Below are 15,641 nucleotides of genomic sequence, written 5' to 3' on the forward strand. Positions count from 1 at the left end.
ACTACTGAATTTTCGAAATTTTTCGAGCGTCTGGCTTGTCGTTGAGTTGTACTACTGAAATTCCGGATACCTCCTTCGATATCATGTTCTCCTAATACAAAGTTGATTTTCGAGATTTTCGAAAATTTTCGCCATTTTCGACCGTCTGACTTGTCGTTGAGTTGCACTACTGAAATTCGTGCCACCTCCTTGGATATCATGTTCTCCTAATACGAAGTTGAATTTTTCGAAAATTTTCGCCATTTTCGACCGTCTGACTTGTCGTTGAGTTGCACTACTGAAATTCGTGCCACCTCCTTGGATATCATGTTCTCCTAATACAAAGTTGAATTTTTCGAAAATTTTCGACAATTTTCGACCGTCTGGCTTGTCGTCGCGTTGCACTACTGAAATTCGTGCCACCTCCTTGGATATCATGTTCTCCTAATACAAAGTTGAATTTTTCGAAAATTTTCGCCAATTTTCGACCGTCTGACTTGTCGTTGAGTTGCACTACTGAATTTTCGAAATTTTTCGAGCGTCTGGCTTGTCGTTGATTTGTACTACTGAAATTCCGGATACCTCCTTCGATATCATGTTCTCCTAATACAAAGTTCAATTTTCGAGATTTTCGAAAATTTTCGCCAGTTTTCGACCGTCTGACTTGTCGTTGAGTTGCACTACTGAATTTTCGAAATTTTTCGAGCCTCTGGCTTGTCGTTGAGTTGTACTACTGACATTCGTGCCACCTGCTTCGATATCATGTTCTCCTAGTACAAAGTTCAATTTATTCGAAAAATCGAACTTTGTATTAGGAAAACATGATATTGGAGGAGGTGGCACGAATTTCAGTAGTGCAACTCAACGACAAGTCAGACGGCCGATAATAGATCGTTTCTCAAAGTTTCTCTATTTTTGCGATTCAGTAGTATTACTTTACTACAAGTCGGACGTTCAGGATGAATTGGTGGTTCAATAAATATTTACACAGATGTGCTTTTTCATTACATTGTCTTTATTCATTCATGGTAGATTCATACAGATGTTTGCATTGTACATAACTTATATTCTAAACATTTATAACAAGATTCGTAACAAGATTTATAACAAGACTGATTCGGAGAGACTGACAACGTTGTAAAATGTAGCTCCCCCAGATACACACCTTTTGCGTTGCAATCTCATGTAGTTCACTTGCTGATCGTTTCATTTTGATAGAGTCCGCTGTCGTACTCGGGCATTTTCTACAGAGTCGGTAATTCAGAATCGTAGACATAAAAATGCGTAGCATGCAATGTCTGTACTGATCTTACATAAGTCAATTTACCCCGTCTGGCAACACTGCTCGCGAGGTGGCGACGCTTGATCCGCTCTACTCTGAGTGATTGCATTGATGAAATGCAGGAATGAAATTAGCTTGATATAGTTTCATTTACTTTATCCCAACAGCAAAGCATTGTTCCAACCAATATCAACGTCATTCCAATATAGGTATCTGAAAAAGAAGTAAATCTAATAATCATTGTAACACAATTATAGTATGTAGCTGCAAGGGGATAATAAAAAATGTACAAACTTTTATGTATTTTTTCTTCACCCAACATCGAACCAGTGATTGCAGTTACCACAAAAGTAAGAGAATTTGTGACTGGTACAGCCAATGATATATCAGTACCACCTAGCATTAAAAAATACAGGACAGAACCACACTGATTGATGACAAATGGTACTATGTACTAGAATAGAGAATATAATTAAATTGAGCTTAAATGTGCAAACGCAATTAGACAATTATAATGATCAACCTTCATTTTTGTCACAAGAAATGCCAATTCATTAAAAAATTGACCAATTTTTGAAGTTGCTTTAACATTTTCAAGCCCTTCTGCTCCTTTTTTAATGTAAGGGTTGGTACCACCCCATAACAAGGCCACGAAAAACAGATAGAAAACAGACTCTGAAAATTACAAATTAAAATGCTGTAGAAAACCTAAAACTATGGACTATTTTTATAGACATGATGAGTTCACATTCACATAGGGTTGCCAGATGTTCTATATTTGATACGAGTCTTCTATATTTGATATGAGTCTTCTTTATTTGAACTTGATCTCCTATATCATATTTGAATAGCATATAATTTTCAAAAATCTTTGTTTGAACAAAAAAGTTTAAAATGTGCTGTGTACCTCGTTTACTTGAACTCCTATATTTTGAGCCTATCTCATATATACATAATTGCAGTTTTCACTACTTGTTCTATATTTGGATAAAACATTTCTGGCAACCCTACATTCGTAAGTTAATTATTAGGAATAATCTGATGCTAACAGTTACATCACAGTGTGATGGTCACGCAGTTATGGCATGGCTGGGAAACAAATAAAGAATGGTTCTTGCTTGATGTAAGAATATAAATAAACAGTGTAGGACCAGCATGCACTCACCTAATGATGCAGCCATTTCTATATGCCTGTATGCGGTGATACAGTGCTAAACAAATGTATTGGCACACCCTGGACGTTCATATAAAATTCTTTGTATATCTGTAAAGAGAATATGAGATTATCTATTTAATTTATTTATAAAATATAACCTATACCATGAATTATGAATTTGAAAGATGTGTATAATAGAGAAAAATAATAGGATGCACATCAATGCACATGAAGGTCCATTTTCAGCGGAATAAAAGTTTTGGCCAGTTTTGGCACACTTGAAAAATTTGTAACTATATCAAACCATATATGATGGTGGCACACTTGTTATGTCGCGGGTGTCTCCGTCTCCGTCTCCCGGACAGTAGAAACGGCGTGAACACGGACCCACACGGACCGAAAGGACTGAGCGCAGAGCACGGAGCAGTCCGGAGCACGGCGCAGAGAGATATTGGCCGTTTTCTCGCGCATGCGTGGCGATTTTAATATCGGTAAAGTAAACTTCTCGATAAAAAAGGGTACCTTGGTCACCCTGTTAAATTTTACAAAATTTGTTATGATCTGATTGTGAAAAATGAATGTATAACATATGTATTTGTGTATATTCTGTAACTCGTAGGATACTCGTCTCGTCTCATGTCGTTTCGTATCTCTCGTCCTGGAGTCTATGTCCGGAACAGATTGTTTCGGTAATTTCCCGCCAATATCACTACCCCACTACCTTTTCATCATAATATAGACATCAGTAGATATATACATACGTTACTGTTTTGAACTGTTTTGAACACACATTGACACACATGTGCGAGAAATCCTGGCCAATATCTCAGCGTGATACTAGTCTATTGTCCATTCCTAGGTCAACAGTTTGTTTATGAACCGTTAGGTTAGATGTGCGATTGTTTCGTAAATTAAATACACGACGTAGGAATTGGTGCGCTTTCTGACTAAAACCTCCACGTGAACGTAAAGAAAATGGGAAAGAAACTTAGGTATACTTCTAAGAAGAAGAGCACTGTTAAAGACCTCGATGAAGAAAATATTTCCAAGGTAATATATTGGGTTGTTCAAAAAGTTTCACGTAATTTGCAGTAATTTATCGCCTTCGTGAGTGAGAACTAAATCCATTTATATTACAGTCGTTATACACAGTTTATTTTTTTTTTAGAAAAAAAAGCAAGTAACTAAAGCTCAAAAGAATAATAAACCCGGTAAGGTCAAGGATCAGAATGTAAAATTTAAAAATAAGCATGGGAAGAGTACGCAGAATCTTAAAAAAAAATTGAAGAAGTTACAGAAAAATGAAGGAGCTCATTCAAATTTTAGTTTTCTTAATTCTAATATTGCGAACGTAACAAATATAAAAAAGAAGATTAAGGGCAAGGAAGCCAAGAGTCAAAATAAAAATGAAAGAAAACAGGCAAATCTTCAGAAAGCTGGGAAGGTCAAAAAGCCAAAACATGGTGGAAATCAGTCAATCAAACAGACTAATAAAAAGGCAAATAATGTCAGAGTACCTGCGAAGCAAGCGAAAAACTCTCTGTTGCTAAATGCGAAGGAAACAAGTAACCGTAAGCACAAGAAGACAAAGAGACAAAAGCAAATTGTAAGCGATGACAAAGTAGCAAAAGTGAATCCATCAGCATTGAAGAAAAGTAAAGAAAAGAAAAAGAAACAGAAACCTTTAGTCCCTCTCATAGAAAAAAGTAAAAAATCTAACACGACATTAAAACACCGCAATTTGGATATAAATAGATTAGAAGAAATGCTTACTGCTAAACAAGCACAGATAAAGACAAAAAAAGAAAACTTAAAAACACAGCCTTTAAGAGATAGAATGATGTCTAAACTAAAAGCATCCAGATTTAGGTATTTGAACGAAACAATGTATAGCAGTGAAAGTTCTGAATCTAAAAAGTACTTCAAAGATGATCCAGATGCTTTTAAAGCATACCATGAAGGATACAAACAGCAAGTTGCACAATGGCCATTAAATCCTCTTGATGTTATAATATCATCTATTAAGAAAATGTTAGTGAACAATGCAGAAAAATAATATCAATTATGTGTTTTAATTTATGAATTAATTCGTTATTATTCCAACATTATTATTGCAGGCCAAAGGATTATGTTATTGCAGACTTTGGTTGTGGAGAAGCAAGACTCGCTGCTTCTGTTACCCAACGAGTACATTCTTTCGATTTTATTTCTTTGAACAAAAATGTTACCGTATGTGATATAGCACATACACCTTTATTGACTAATGGCGTACACGTGGTTGTGTTCTGTTTGTCGCTTATGGGAACTAATCTGAAAGATTATATTATAGAAGCAAATAGGATTCTTAAGAAAGAGTAAGTATTCACAATAATTAATATAAATATTGAGTATTATAGTCTGAACTCGATTGAAATTTATATAAAATATATTTTCAGCGGTATTTTAAAAATAGCTGAAGTTGAAAGCCGATTCGACAGGATAGAAGATTTTATAAAAGTATTAAGTGGATATGGTTTTAAAAATACTTTAAAAGATTTGTCCCACAATTTGTTCTACTTCTTAGATTTTAAAAAGGAAAAAGATATAGGTGGTAGGAAATCCAAATTATCGCCGATTACATTGAAACCATGTTTATATAAGAAACGCTAAAGTTTCAAAAACGCAGAAGCATTGCTGAATGCCATTAAAAACCAAATTCATGAAGTGTTTGTTTTAACAAAGTTGTTATTTTTATATTTGTTACATTTTATAAAATGACTATAATTAAATTATAAATGATAATATTTGTACCATAATATGGTTCGATATCACATATCCTTAATGGCAATATCAATCACATTTTGGATTTTTAATGTACGTGCCTGCTTAAACAATGTGTTGTTCTTGAAGCACATTGATCTGTTTGGCACAATATGCAAACCAGTACATATACACGAAACGAAACATTTTCAGTATATCTAACATGAAGTATTTTAACCATTTTTGTATACAAATCCAAATTAACTAGTTTATTTCCATAAGTATAAAAATAAATTAATATATGTACAAAAATTACTAACGTTCTGTATACCTTTGCTTCATATTCATGTAAATTCTCACATTGTGTACAGAAGTATAATAACGAAATTAGCAATTTGCGTTTAAAATACTCATATTTAAACCATCTAGAATATCTTCTGTTTCATCTCGAAGGTCTTCGATTTTTTTCAATATTAATAACTGTAAGATAAAAGAGATTCAAGGTAACGCTTTAATTTAGAAATATTGACTGTAGATATAAGATTAACTTGAAAAATTATTACTTTCGCAGCTTCGACAATTTTTATCGATGCCTTTTTACTTAAATATGGAATTCTTTCTTGTAAATCTATTGGTTCTACTTTAGCTATGCACTGTAACGTTTTATAGCCTGCATTGTACAATTGGCGTGCTCTTCCCTATGTAAAAAAATATATTATAAAAATATTTTGTTCACTACGCAAGAAAATATATTAATGGCTGTTGTATGAAATGTGTTGTCAATTAACTCACAATTTTAACTAATGGCAACTCCATTAATACCTCCAACTCCAATGGACAGCAATAAGATAATCGTTTACTAAACGTCCCCAACAAATCTCTAAATGCCCAAAATTCATCCAGCTCCTAAAATGATTGATCAGTTTTTAGAAAAGATAAGCTTGTAAATACAACTAATCCAGTAATTTACCTCACAAAATCGAACTACAGACGAAGCAAACGAAGAAACTGCAGTCAAAAGGTTTTGTATAATACCCCGATCTACTTGATATTTGTCTGCTACTGTATAAACTGCATGTTGTGTCCACAAGTCGTACAATATTAATGTCACATAAAATCGTTGAATTGTTCTTCGTTCTACAGCCTGTTAGATATGAAATAATTTAAATAAACTATTTAATGCAATGTGAAACCTAATATATTACCTTAGGGATTATACCATCGCGTATTTTGATTATAGATGTCTCGTTAACTCCAAGAAGTCTTGCTGTTTTCATTTGAGTCTCCGGTAAATTAGTGACCTAAAAATATGATAGCAACTTTAAACAGTGTACATAATCAATAAACGTTACAACATATAAAAACAATAGATTACCACATCGTAATAAATGGATCCATGTGGTTTTATTTGAGATACAATATCGTACGGAGTAACAAGATATAAAAGATGCAAATAATCGACAATAATTAAATGATCCTGTGCTTTTTGTAAATCAGCATATAATGTATATGCAGCCTCTATATCTATATTACCTGCAACATGAAATTAAATTTCAGATGAAGAGAACTACAAAACATTTTAGTACTTTGTTTAATAAGTATATTAAATCTACCTTTCATTGATGCTCGACCCAGATCACAAAGTTCTAATTCAGTTTCACCTAGTAGCATAACAACTTTCTTTTTCTTGCTATTTATTTCTGTAATTTTATCAGCACAGTCTTCATCTTGCGATGGGATAACAACACTTACATTCGGTTTTAACCCTCTATAACTAGTTTGATTCTTTTTCACTTTTATAACACCACTTTTTAAAAATTCTGTTATTGCTTGGTCTGTAATCTGTTTTATATTAACATTCAAACGTTCTTGTTGAATATTGAGCAAAGTGTTTCTTGTCAGTTTATGTAATTCGGATCTAGTTTTTGCTATAGAAAACAATATAGAACTTAAAATTAAATTATTAATGCCTCTATCTTTGTCTATATGTATTTTACTTAAAGAATCATCCATTTTCGACGTTAAAAGTTCTTTCACCTGCATGACAAAGAGTAATAAGAAAGTTAAATAGTTAAGATCAAGGTAATCCAATGCATTGTACTGGAAAATATAATACTTATATATTACTTTTGATAATTCATGGTCTTTACATATCAGTATACTTTCTCCAATATTGCCCATACCAGCGCGACCAGCTCTTCCAATCATTTGTTTGTATCTACTCAAATTCAAAAATTGATTGCCTACATACGGACTTCTCAGTATTACCTGCAATATTTGTCGAAATCAGAAACCGCAAATAATTGTTAATGATACAAAAGAAAAGTTAGATAATAGAGTACCCTTCTGGCTGGTAAATTTACTCCAGCAGCTAACGTTGAGGTGCAACATATAACGCAGAGGATTCCGGCTCTAAAAGCGTCCTCCAATAGCCGTCTTTCCTCGGCTGTAAGGCCAGAGTGATGATAAGCTACACCAAATTTTATAGTTCGACGTAAAATCGGACAAAGACCTTCCTCAGTTTGAAGTGCAGTCAATAAATTTTGTTTCTCGGCCTTTTTATGCTCTTCCAACGATCTAAAATTTATTTTCATCACGTTGCAATTGACAATTTCGAAGAGAGTTGAATTAGAGAAAAATATATATTACCTGAATAAAACTTTGGTTAATAACAAGGCAACATTTTCACAATTCTTACGACTAGAACAGAATACGAGACAGGAATCTTGTGGAACTACATCCGTTACTAAACCTCCGATTCTATCTGGATCAATGATTGCTGCATTGTCTGAATACTTGTTAAACAAAGATGCGTTTAAAAAATAGCTATTAAATGTTTTGCCATTATTAAATCAATTAAAGTAAATAGACGTACGGGATAATTAATTTTTTTTGGATCTGTTAAAAGATCTTCAGATTTCAAGTCAACCAGCCAAATGTCATCGTTACACTTGACGTACTCTTTTATTTCAATGGGCCTAAAATTTCCAGTGTATAAATCTGCATTTAAAAATTCGGCAATTTCTTTCAAGTTGCCTATTGTTGCACTCATTCCAATGATATGAATGTGTTCTGAAACAAATATTAGATTATATTACACAGGATGTGTCCAAATTGATGACAACAGTGTTGGTGATTTAAAGATAACCCAATTCAAAGACCCACCAGTTACAATTTATGTAATATATAGACTGCGGATTTTATGCATTTATGACAAAAAAAGTCTTAATATAATTATTAATAAGTACAATAAATATTTAAGGACATCAATGTGTTAGCTTCAGCTTAATACGATCATTAAAGAAAGAATACAATTTTTATTTGGCTCCTGTCTCCTGCAATCAATGCAAACATTTTTTATTTTGCATAAAGATCCGCAGTCTAGTAATATATTTCATTTTTCCCACGTTACCATTAACATATAGTGCCGTTGTTAAGAGAACTTCTAATGTAGCTCCCCTTCCACTTTCACCAAGTAAATGCAATTCGTCCACAACCATGACACCAATCTAGAATGTTTTTTAAGCGAACGTAATATACACCACACCTTGCCACTTTCTTTTAGGATGCTATTATGTACCTACTTCATTCAAGCGATCTTCCTCAATTAAACTGTTGATTAAACCCAATGCCTTTTCTATAGTGCATATATATATACAATTTTTTTTCCGTCGTTTTTTTGGAGGATAATGGCCTTTCGCTGCTGCATATTCCTCGATTAGAAAGTTTAATTCTAATGCAAATGGTGCCATTGATTCGACCTACACAAATTATAAATAAATAGTACAACAATCTATTGATCTATTGGATTGGCAAGAAAGTAATTTCGGTATTTTAACGTGAATTATGAAGGTACTAGGATGATGGCAAGAGATCATCGAACAAAATGGAAAATATTTTAATGATTAAAGTTCATTGTTTGAATAAAAAAATTGGCTTTTGTGTTTCACCTTAAAATACCGAAATTACTTCCTTGCCAACCCAATATATCATTGTATTGAACAAATCGATACCTACCTTTTCTTGTACTAGAGCAACAAATGGTAGTATAAATATTGCATTCTTTTTATTACATATAATTTCTTTCAACATTAATATTTCTGCAACTAAAGTTTTACCACCGCTTGTCGGAAGAGCATAAACAAAATTCTTTCTTATTTTAATTGCATCTGAACTTAAACACTCATCCTGCCATTCTATAAACATTAAATAATAATTATGAATACGTTCAATAATGTAAAATATGAAAAGCAGTGTACTTACTATAGATTTTATTGATACCCTTAATTTTTAAGATAAGGTCTCTTACAGCATCTGGTAAACCATAAAATGTACTATCTTCTTCCGAACAGTGTATTTTGTTTGGAGTATTATTGTCATTACCAATGCTGTGTCTCTTTAATATATTTGTACCTTCCCTTTTATTGCTAGACACGCAAATAGAATGCAGGCTACCGCTGGAAACTGTTTCCTTGATGCGATTTTCATATTTCGGAGTACAAAACTGTTATATCAAAAATAGGTAATACAATGTGATTAAAATAGATAAAGGTAAAGATTAATTAGTCTGCCAATAGAGAAATATGTAACCTGACTAATGTGATCCAAGGTATCATTTTTCTCAGAAGGAATCAATTGTGTAAATGGTACACTAAAAAATGTTTCATCTTGCCATTGATTAGTTTCTTTGCTAATTTTATAAGAGGTATTTAAGAAACTTTTCTCATGAATTCTTGCTTTCGAATCATTAATGTCACAATGTAGTAAACTTTCAAACACATTATTTGTATCAACTATATCACAAACACTCCATTCGTGTTCAAAACTATTCAAAGTTTTCTCATGTACACCAGGACTGATAGATGATATTTCATTAGCTTCTTTTCCTATTTCAATATTGTTTAGTATTGTATCATCCATAGAAAGAATCGAATTAATAGCTTGTAACGATGAAGTTTCATTTTTGGTTATCTTTTTATACATGATTGCTCGCGAAGAGATTCTTAGAAAGTATAATTATTTCATTATCAACTGTAAGGAATATAAATAGACACTAAATATGAAGTGTATATACATCATTTCGAAGTCAAATAATTACATACAGATCACAACTTTAACACAAAAATAATAAACAGTTCTTTCCGAAGAAATAGAATATTTAGAATATTTATATTGTTCTATTTTTATGTTTCTCTATTTACGTACGTTTAGGATAATTTATTTAAGTATACGTTTTACTTATTTGTAACCAATCAGTGTAAATTAATTTAATTATTTAAGCTTACTGACTAAATAAGCGACAGCGGTTAGGTTACGTTCGACGTTTTAACCGAAGTTTGTTTTGATGATATTCTTCTGACTTCAGACTGTCATCTTATACCTTCGCCGAAGTGCTTCGATTGAGCCAACCTTTCTGATACGATGGATGGCCGCTAGAGTAGAGGCGCTGCGCGGAAAAACAGTAACGTATCTACTATTGGGTAGCAGAGCAGCCAGAGCCCTGAGGCAGTTATATTGGCGGGAATGTATCGAAATAATCTTACCGGACAAAAAGACTCCAGGACGTCGTGTCTACGAGTTACAAAATATACACAAATACACTTGTTATACATTCATTTTTCAGAATCAAATCATATAAATTTTTTAACATTCTGCGGGGTGCTCAAGGAACCCCATTTGATCTACCCAATAGTAGATACGTTACTGTTTTTCCTCGCAGAGCCTCTAGCGGCCATCCATCATATCAAAAAGGTTGGCTCAATCGAAGCACTGCTGGCAGTCTTTAAAACTTCATTGTGGTAATTGTGATAAACAGCATTGAGCAACCACATGGTTAACCTTAATCGTTTCTGAGTTTTACGCGTTGCTGTTTACAGTTCATACTTTTCGAAAATGTATTCCAAAGACAATTATGATATTTACACAGGCGGTAAATCGGGCGTCTTTAAAGGTAATTATAAGTCTTAATCGCTATTTACTATTTGCAAACAATACAATTCATCGACCTATTAACTTCATGCATTCATTTATATATATATATATATATATATATTTATTTATTGAATTTTGTAAATTATCGTTACAGGCTCCGATAAAAAAGTTGACAAAACATAATTTTTAAAATTTTGTGATTCCTACGAATTGCAATCTAAACAAATCTTTGTTTAATCATCCTCTAACAAACTAGTCGGTCTAACATCTTAACACTTTACCTACCAGAAGCCTATTAATAAGATTTTCAATAATTGTGCTGTACTAAATAAACGGGTACAAATCTTCTTTTACATTACAATTTTAAATGAAACTATTAGATGATGTTATTGAGGGTAACTTGTTAGTTCACAATGAATATTGCTGTCACTGTGTTGAAGGTTCCATTAAAAAGTGTTTAGCCATGAACCGTAGATTTTCCAAAATTATGCAATAATCACTGGTCAGTAATGTGTTAAAAAAAAATCAAGTCCTTTGGATCAATTTTAAAAAAGTAATGTGAATTTTAAGTAATGCGAATTTTCCCATAAAAGTTATTTAACTTTTTCAGTAGTCAAAAACACTAGATAGAATATCGATTTAGGGCGCTATCTCCCTCAAAGGTCCTATTTTAATTGCGAGGCATAATTTGCATTATTTGGCAGCATGTAGCTATGAAAATCGCCCTAGAGCCCTAAATCGATCTTTTATCTAGGATTTTTTACTACTGAAAGACCCTGTGTTTGTATTATCGAGGAATAAGAAGGCGAAAATCCCATACTCTTGCAATCCTGGAAAAAAGATTGTAAAAGGATACACCCTTAACACTAACATGTTAATCCAAATTTGAAAGAAATAACTGACTAGAAATACTGTTTAACTGAACTTTAAACCCTTATTTATAGGCATTAGAATAGAGAAAGATGCTTATAAAATGGAAAACATACAAAATCTAGTATCTATAACTGACGACGACAGTGTCACATCACTTACGTGGGGTGATAACGAAGAAAAAGAAATTTTGATTGCCTGTGGAACAAAAGAAATTAGGAGGTATAATAAATAACTTACCAATTACATGGTGGTTAAAAGCTTTTCGACTATACCAAAAAATATTTTAATTCCTTTTGGTTCACAGTGTGAAGGTTTACGATACGGAGTGTTCAACGTTTACATGTTCATTTTTCTGCGATGTTGGCAAAGGAAAAATAAGTGGAATATCACGATACGACAAGTAAGTAATTATCTGCAAAAATGCTTCGCAATAAGATGTTACATTTACATAATGGATATTTTAGAGCAATTTTGACTGCAGTTCAATCTGGAGAAGTAAACCTATGGCGATTAAAAGATGAGGATAAAGTATTATTAAATGCTGGTGAAAATTTAGAAAGGATGCGCAATTCTAAAGTAGACAAAAATATAATAGCAACCGGGGGCAATGAGAATGTACTAAAATTATTCAATTTAGACAGACAAGAACAAGTATTCGCAGCGAAACGACTACCCAACGATTGGTTAAATTTGGCAAAGGGTATTTGGATTTCTGATATCGATTTCCTTCCTGGCACAGAACAAGTTGTCACAGTCGGCAGATATGGACATGTACGAAATTCGCAATTTAGGGTCATTTCACGCAGACACTTTTTGGGGTAAAATTTCGGATTTTGTTCAAATTTAATTGAAATTTTTGAAATATTCATAATATAACAAATGAAAAATTTTTAATTTTATTTTAAGACAATAAAATTCAAACAATTAATTAAATAATTATTATAGAAATTATATTTATTACGATAATTATCAGTAGGTAAGAATCATTTTTTAATGAATTTTAGTACAAATTTCATCTAGATATCTCTTATGGTTCAAGAGTTATAGTACAATGTCATGATGTCTATATATCGCGAAGCAGCGTTCAGTTCAAAACAATTTTAATTTCGTCAATTTTCAAATTTCCATCTTTTTAAAAAGAAGTTCGTAAAGGGAACACTTGGGGCTATATCCTCATTTTTTCCATTTTTTAAAAAGTGGCCCGCTATGAAAACACGACATTTGTTTAAAACAATTGCAAAGTAAAAGGTGAAAAAAAAAATTAGACAATTCTATAAATTTAGATAATTCTAGACTTACGATTTAATGAAAAAAGGGTTTTTTCAAAACAATTTTTAAGATATCGAAAAATGCTTTGAGATTCGTTCATAGGTCACTAAAGACTATACATATTTAAATTTGAAGAAAATCCGAAATTTTACTCCAAAAAGTGTCCGTTTTCGCGTGGATGACCCCTTTATAAAATATTTCTATTATTGCATTCAAACTTATAAAGATCTCGTCTGTTTATCGAAGGTACAATTATATGACACAAAAGCACAGAGAAGGCCTGTTGTACATTTGGAAGTGAAAGATGAAGCACTTACAACTTTAGCTGTTACACCAAGAGAAACGTGTGTAAAAGAAACGATTAGATCGTGAATTATAAGAACAGATACGAAATGGAAATTTATTTTTATGATTAAGGGTTCCGATTAAATTTGAATGAAGACGAAAACCAAATTGTAATAATTACAAATATAAAGAGATAATATGTAATGTTTTTTTTCTATTGTAGACAAATTATAGTAGGATCTGGCAAAGGTAGAATGAACCTTGTGGATTTGAGAAAACCAGCTAAAGTGTTGAACACATACAAAAGTTTTGCTGGCGCTGTGACTGGTATAACTTGCAGTACAACCGAGCCTTACATCGTCAGCGTTAGTTTAGATAGATACTTAAGAATACATAATATTTATACAAAGGAATTATTGAAAAAGGTAATTTAATCTGAAATTTAATACGAATAAGTAGATCACCAATTTATAGAGTGGAACTGCATTTACCAACTCATTTTTATTATGTTTCAGATTTATTTGACTTCAAAGCTGTCATGCATGTTGTTGCGTTCAGGTTTTTCAATGCCACAGAAAAGTCAAATTACCGAAAATGGTAAACGAATACATAATGATAGAAATAGCGAATTCAATAATATTGAAAATAAGAAGAGTAGACACGCAGCTGAAGATAGTGATTCAGAATACGATACATTGTTCGAAAATATGCAAGTAATCAATAATAGAAGAGACAAGAAATTGATCAAAAGAAGATAATTATTAGTTTAGATAACGAAAAGGTGTAAGTAACTTACTATAAAAATTAGAATTAATGTTTAAGATAATAATACAATTTTCAATTAACAATAACACATATATTTTCAGAGCTATTCAATTAAACAGCGGAATTCTTTTTCAAAACTTACTGTGTTCTTATTCGACTTTTTACGCTTTTTTATTAAATATGGCCAGGTGCTTGTTTGTTACTTTTGTACAGTGTGTATTATTTTTTAACACGTTGAGCGCGGTCCCAGCGTTAGTCCCTGGGACCTACGTGAATTTTTCGTTTGGGCAGCGTCGGTTCCTGGGCCTACAATATCAAGGTTAAAAAATAAATGTTATAATTTTAATTAAATCAGTCTAAGCAAAAATATGGTTTGGGTTACGTCAAGTGCTCGCTCGCTGCCGGCTGAATGGAAAGGACAGCAAAATCGGCGCCGCGCTCAACGTGTTAATAAACTTCTTTATCATTTAAATAAATGATACATGTATAATTTGTACTGAAGACTGTATTACGTGTGCATGTAAATATGTATATACTGTATACATATAATAATACTAATCTTTACCTACCGGAAACCTATTATTTATTAGGATATGTAATGATCCTACTTTTATACCAAAATCAGCTTAAAAATTTTAGTTTGTATAATAATGTTAAAAGGAATTATTAGATTGTTTGTTGGGACTGACTTGCTTACTCACGGTTGAAATTGTAGATGTTATTCAATCGTACACTTGTACACTCTGCGTCTCGATAACAAATGACGCGGTTGTCACTCACGGAAATCAACGTCTGTTTATTTTCACTCTCATTATACTAATGTCACCGCGGCCGAAACGTTGGGTCCGTGAGGGTCGCAGCCTGCGGAGTGGTAGGGTGGCTACCCTCGCGAATTTTTCATTGGTGGAGAGGGGCGAGAGATCGGGATCCAGACTCGAACGTCTTGAACAGAGCCTCCGACGATCGCCGATCGTCGATTTCTCTCGAATTGGAAGCATAGCGGAGGAGAGGGTAGGCAATTGGTTCATCGCCTCCATAGACATATAGAGATAGACTGCGCCGTCTTATGGGCGAGTTGAAGCCCACAATGGCGGCGCGCGGTACAAAGAGTGAGAGAGAGAGCATTAGCCGGGGTCCATAGCGCTCTCTTTCTATATGATGTGTCGACACATCAATTAGAAAGAGAGCGCTATGGACCCCGGCTAATGCTCTCTCTCTCTCGCACGCCGCCATTGTGGGCTTCAGCGCTTCGTTCAGGCCGCGCAGTCTATCTCTATATGTCTATGATCGCCTCATCGAATTTAGTGACAACTTAGAAGTTTTTTATTAATTTGAAACCATTTTCTGTATTTTCTTGTATAT

At 33.0% G+C, this 15,641-nt stretch overlaps 4 protein-coding genes across 7 annotated transcripts; 2 read left to right on the plus strand and 2 right to left on the minus strand.

Moving 5' to 3' along the window:
* Positions 1-973: 973 nt before the first annotated feature.
* LOC143216674 (transmembrane protein 234 homolog) lies at positions 974-3,221 on the minus strand. Of its 4 annotated transcripts, none has more exons than XM_076439968.1 (6): positions 2,742-3,221; positions 2,427-2,525; positions 1,785-1,936; positions 1,556-1,715; positions 1,307-1,474; positions 974-1,223 (listed from the first exon to the last, which is right to left on the minus strand). In XM_076439968.1, the coding sequence occupies exons 2-5, from the start codon at positions 2,440-2,442 to the stop codon at positions 1,392-1,394; spliced, it is 411 nt and encodes a 136-aa protein (XP_076296083.1). In that variant the 5' UTR covers positions 2,443-2,525; positions 2,742-3,221; the 3' UTR covers positions 974-1,223; positions 1,307-1,391. The 4 variants fall into 4 exon arrangements, with proteins under 4 accessions (XP_076296083.1, XP_076296082.1, XP_076296090.1 ...); XM_076439967.1 differs by having other exon boundaries at positions 2,722-3,221; XM_076439975.1 differs by lacking the exon at positions 2,742-3,221 and adding an exon at positions 2,582-2,612.
* On the plus strand, positions 2,768-5,066 carry LOC143216622 (uncharacterized). Its single transcript, XM_076439883.1, has 5 exons — positions 2,768-3,106; positions 3,277-3,467; positions 3,586-4,448; positions 4,535-4,771; positions 4,853-5,066. Exons 2-5 carry the CDS (start codon positions 3,393-3,395, stop codon positions 5,064-5,066), a joined length of 1,389 nt encoding a protein of 462 aa, XP_076295998.1. The 5' UTR covers positions 2,768-3,106; positions 3,277-3,392.
* Positions 5,032-10,813, minus strand: LOC143216579 (helicase POLQ-like). Its single transcript, XM_076439761.1, has 16 exons — positions 9,747-10,813; positions 9,420-9,660; positions 9,174-9,352; positions 8,741-8,917; positions 8,569-8,665; positions 8,032-8,228; positions 7,806-7,951; positions 7,499-7,733; positions 7,284-7,424; positions 6,770-7,193; positions 6,532-6,689; positions 6,362-6,457; positions 6,127-6,300; positions 5,949-6,062; positions 5,720-5,854; positions 5,032-5,636 (listed from the first exon to the last, which is right to left on the minus strand). The coding sequence occupies exons 1-16, from the start codon at positions 10,137-10,139 to the stop codon at positions 5,544-5,546; spliced, it is 3,000 nt and encodes a 999-aa protein (XP_076295876.1). The 5' UTR covers positions 10,140-10,813; the 3' UTR covers positions 5,032-5,543.
* A 96-nt stretch (positions 10,814-10,909) lies between these two features.
* L(2)k09848 (WD repeat domain 74 lethal (2) k09848) lies at positions 10,910-15,308 on the plus strand. The gene is made up of 8 exons (XM_076439893.1): positions 10,910-11,106; positions 12,032-12,179; positions 12,265-12,360; positions 12,425-12,731; positions 13,476-13,573; positions 13,738-13,939; positions 14,030-14,297; positions 14,381-15,308. Exons 1-7 carry the CDS (start codon positions 11,049-11,051, stop codon positions 14,270-14,272), a joined length of 1,152 nt encoding a protein of 383 aa, XP_076296008.1. The 5' UTR covers positions 10,910-11,048; the 3' UTR covers positions 14,273-14,297; positions 14,381-15,308.
* The last annotated feature ends 333 nt before the right edge of the window (positions 15,309-15,641 follow it).

This window comes from Lasioglossum baleicum, chromosome 2, assembly GCF_051020765.1.
Source record: "Lasioglossum baleicum chromosome 2, iyLasBale1, whole genome shotgun sequence".
Lineage (NCBI taxonomy): Eukaryota > Metazoa > Arthropoda > Insecta > Hymenoptera > Halictidae > Lasioglossum > Lasioglossum baleicum.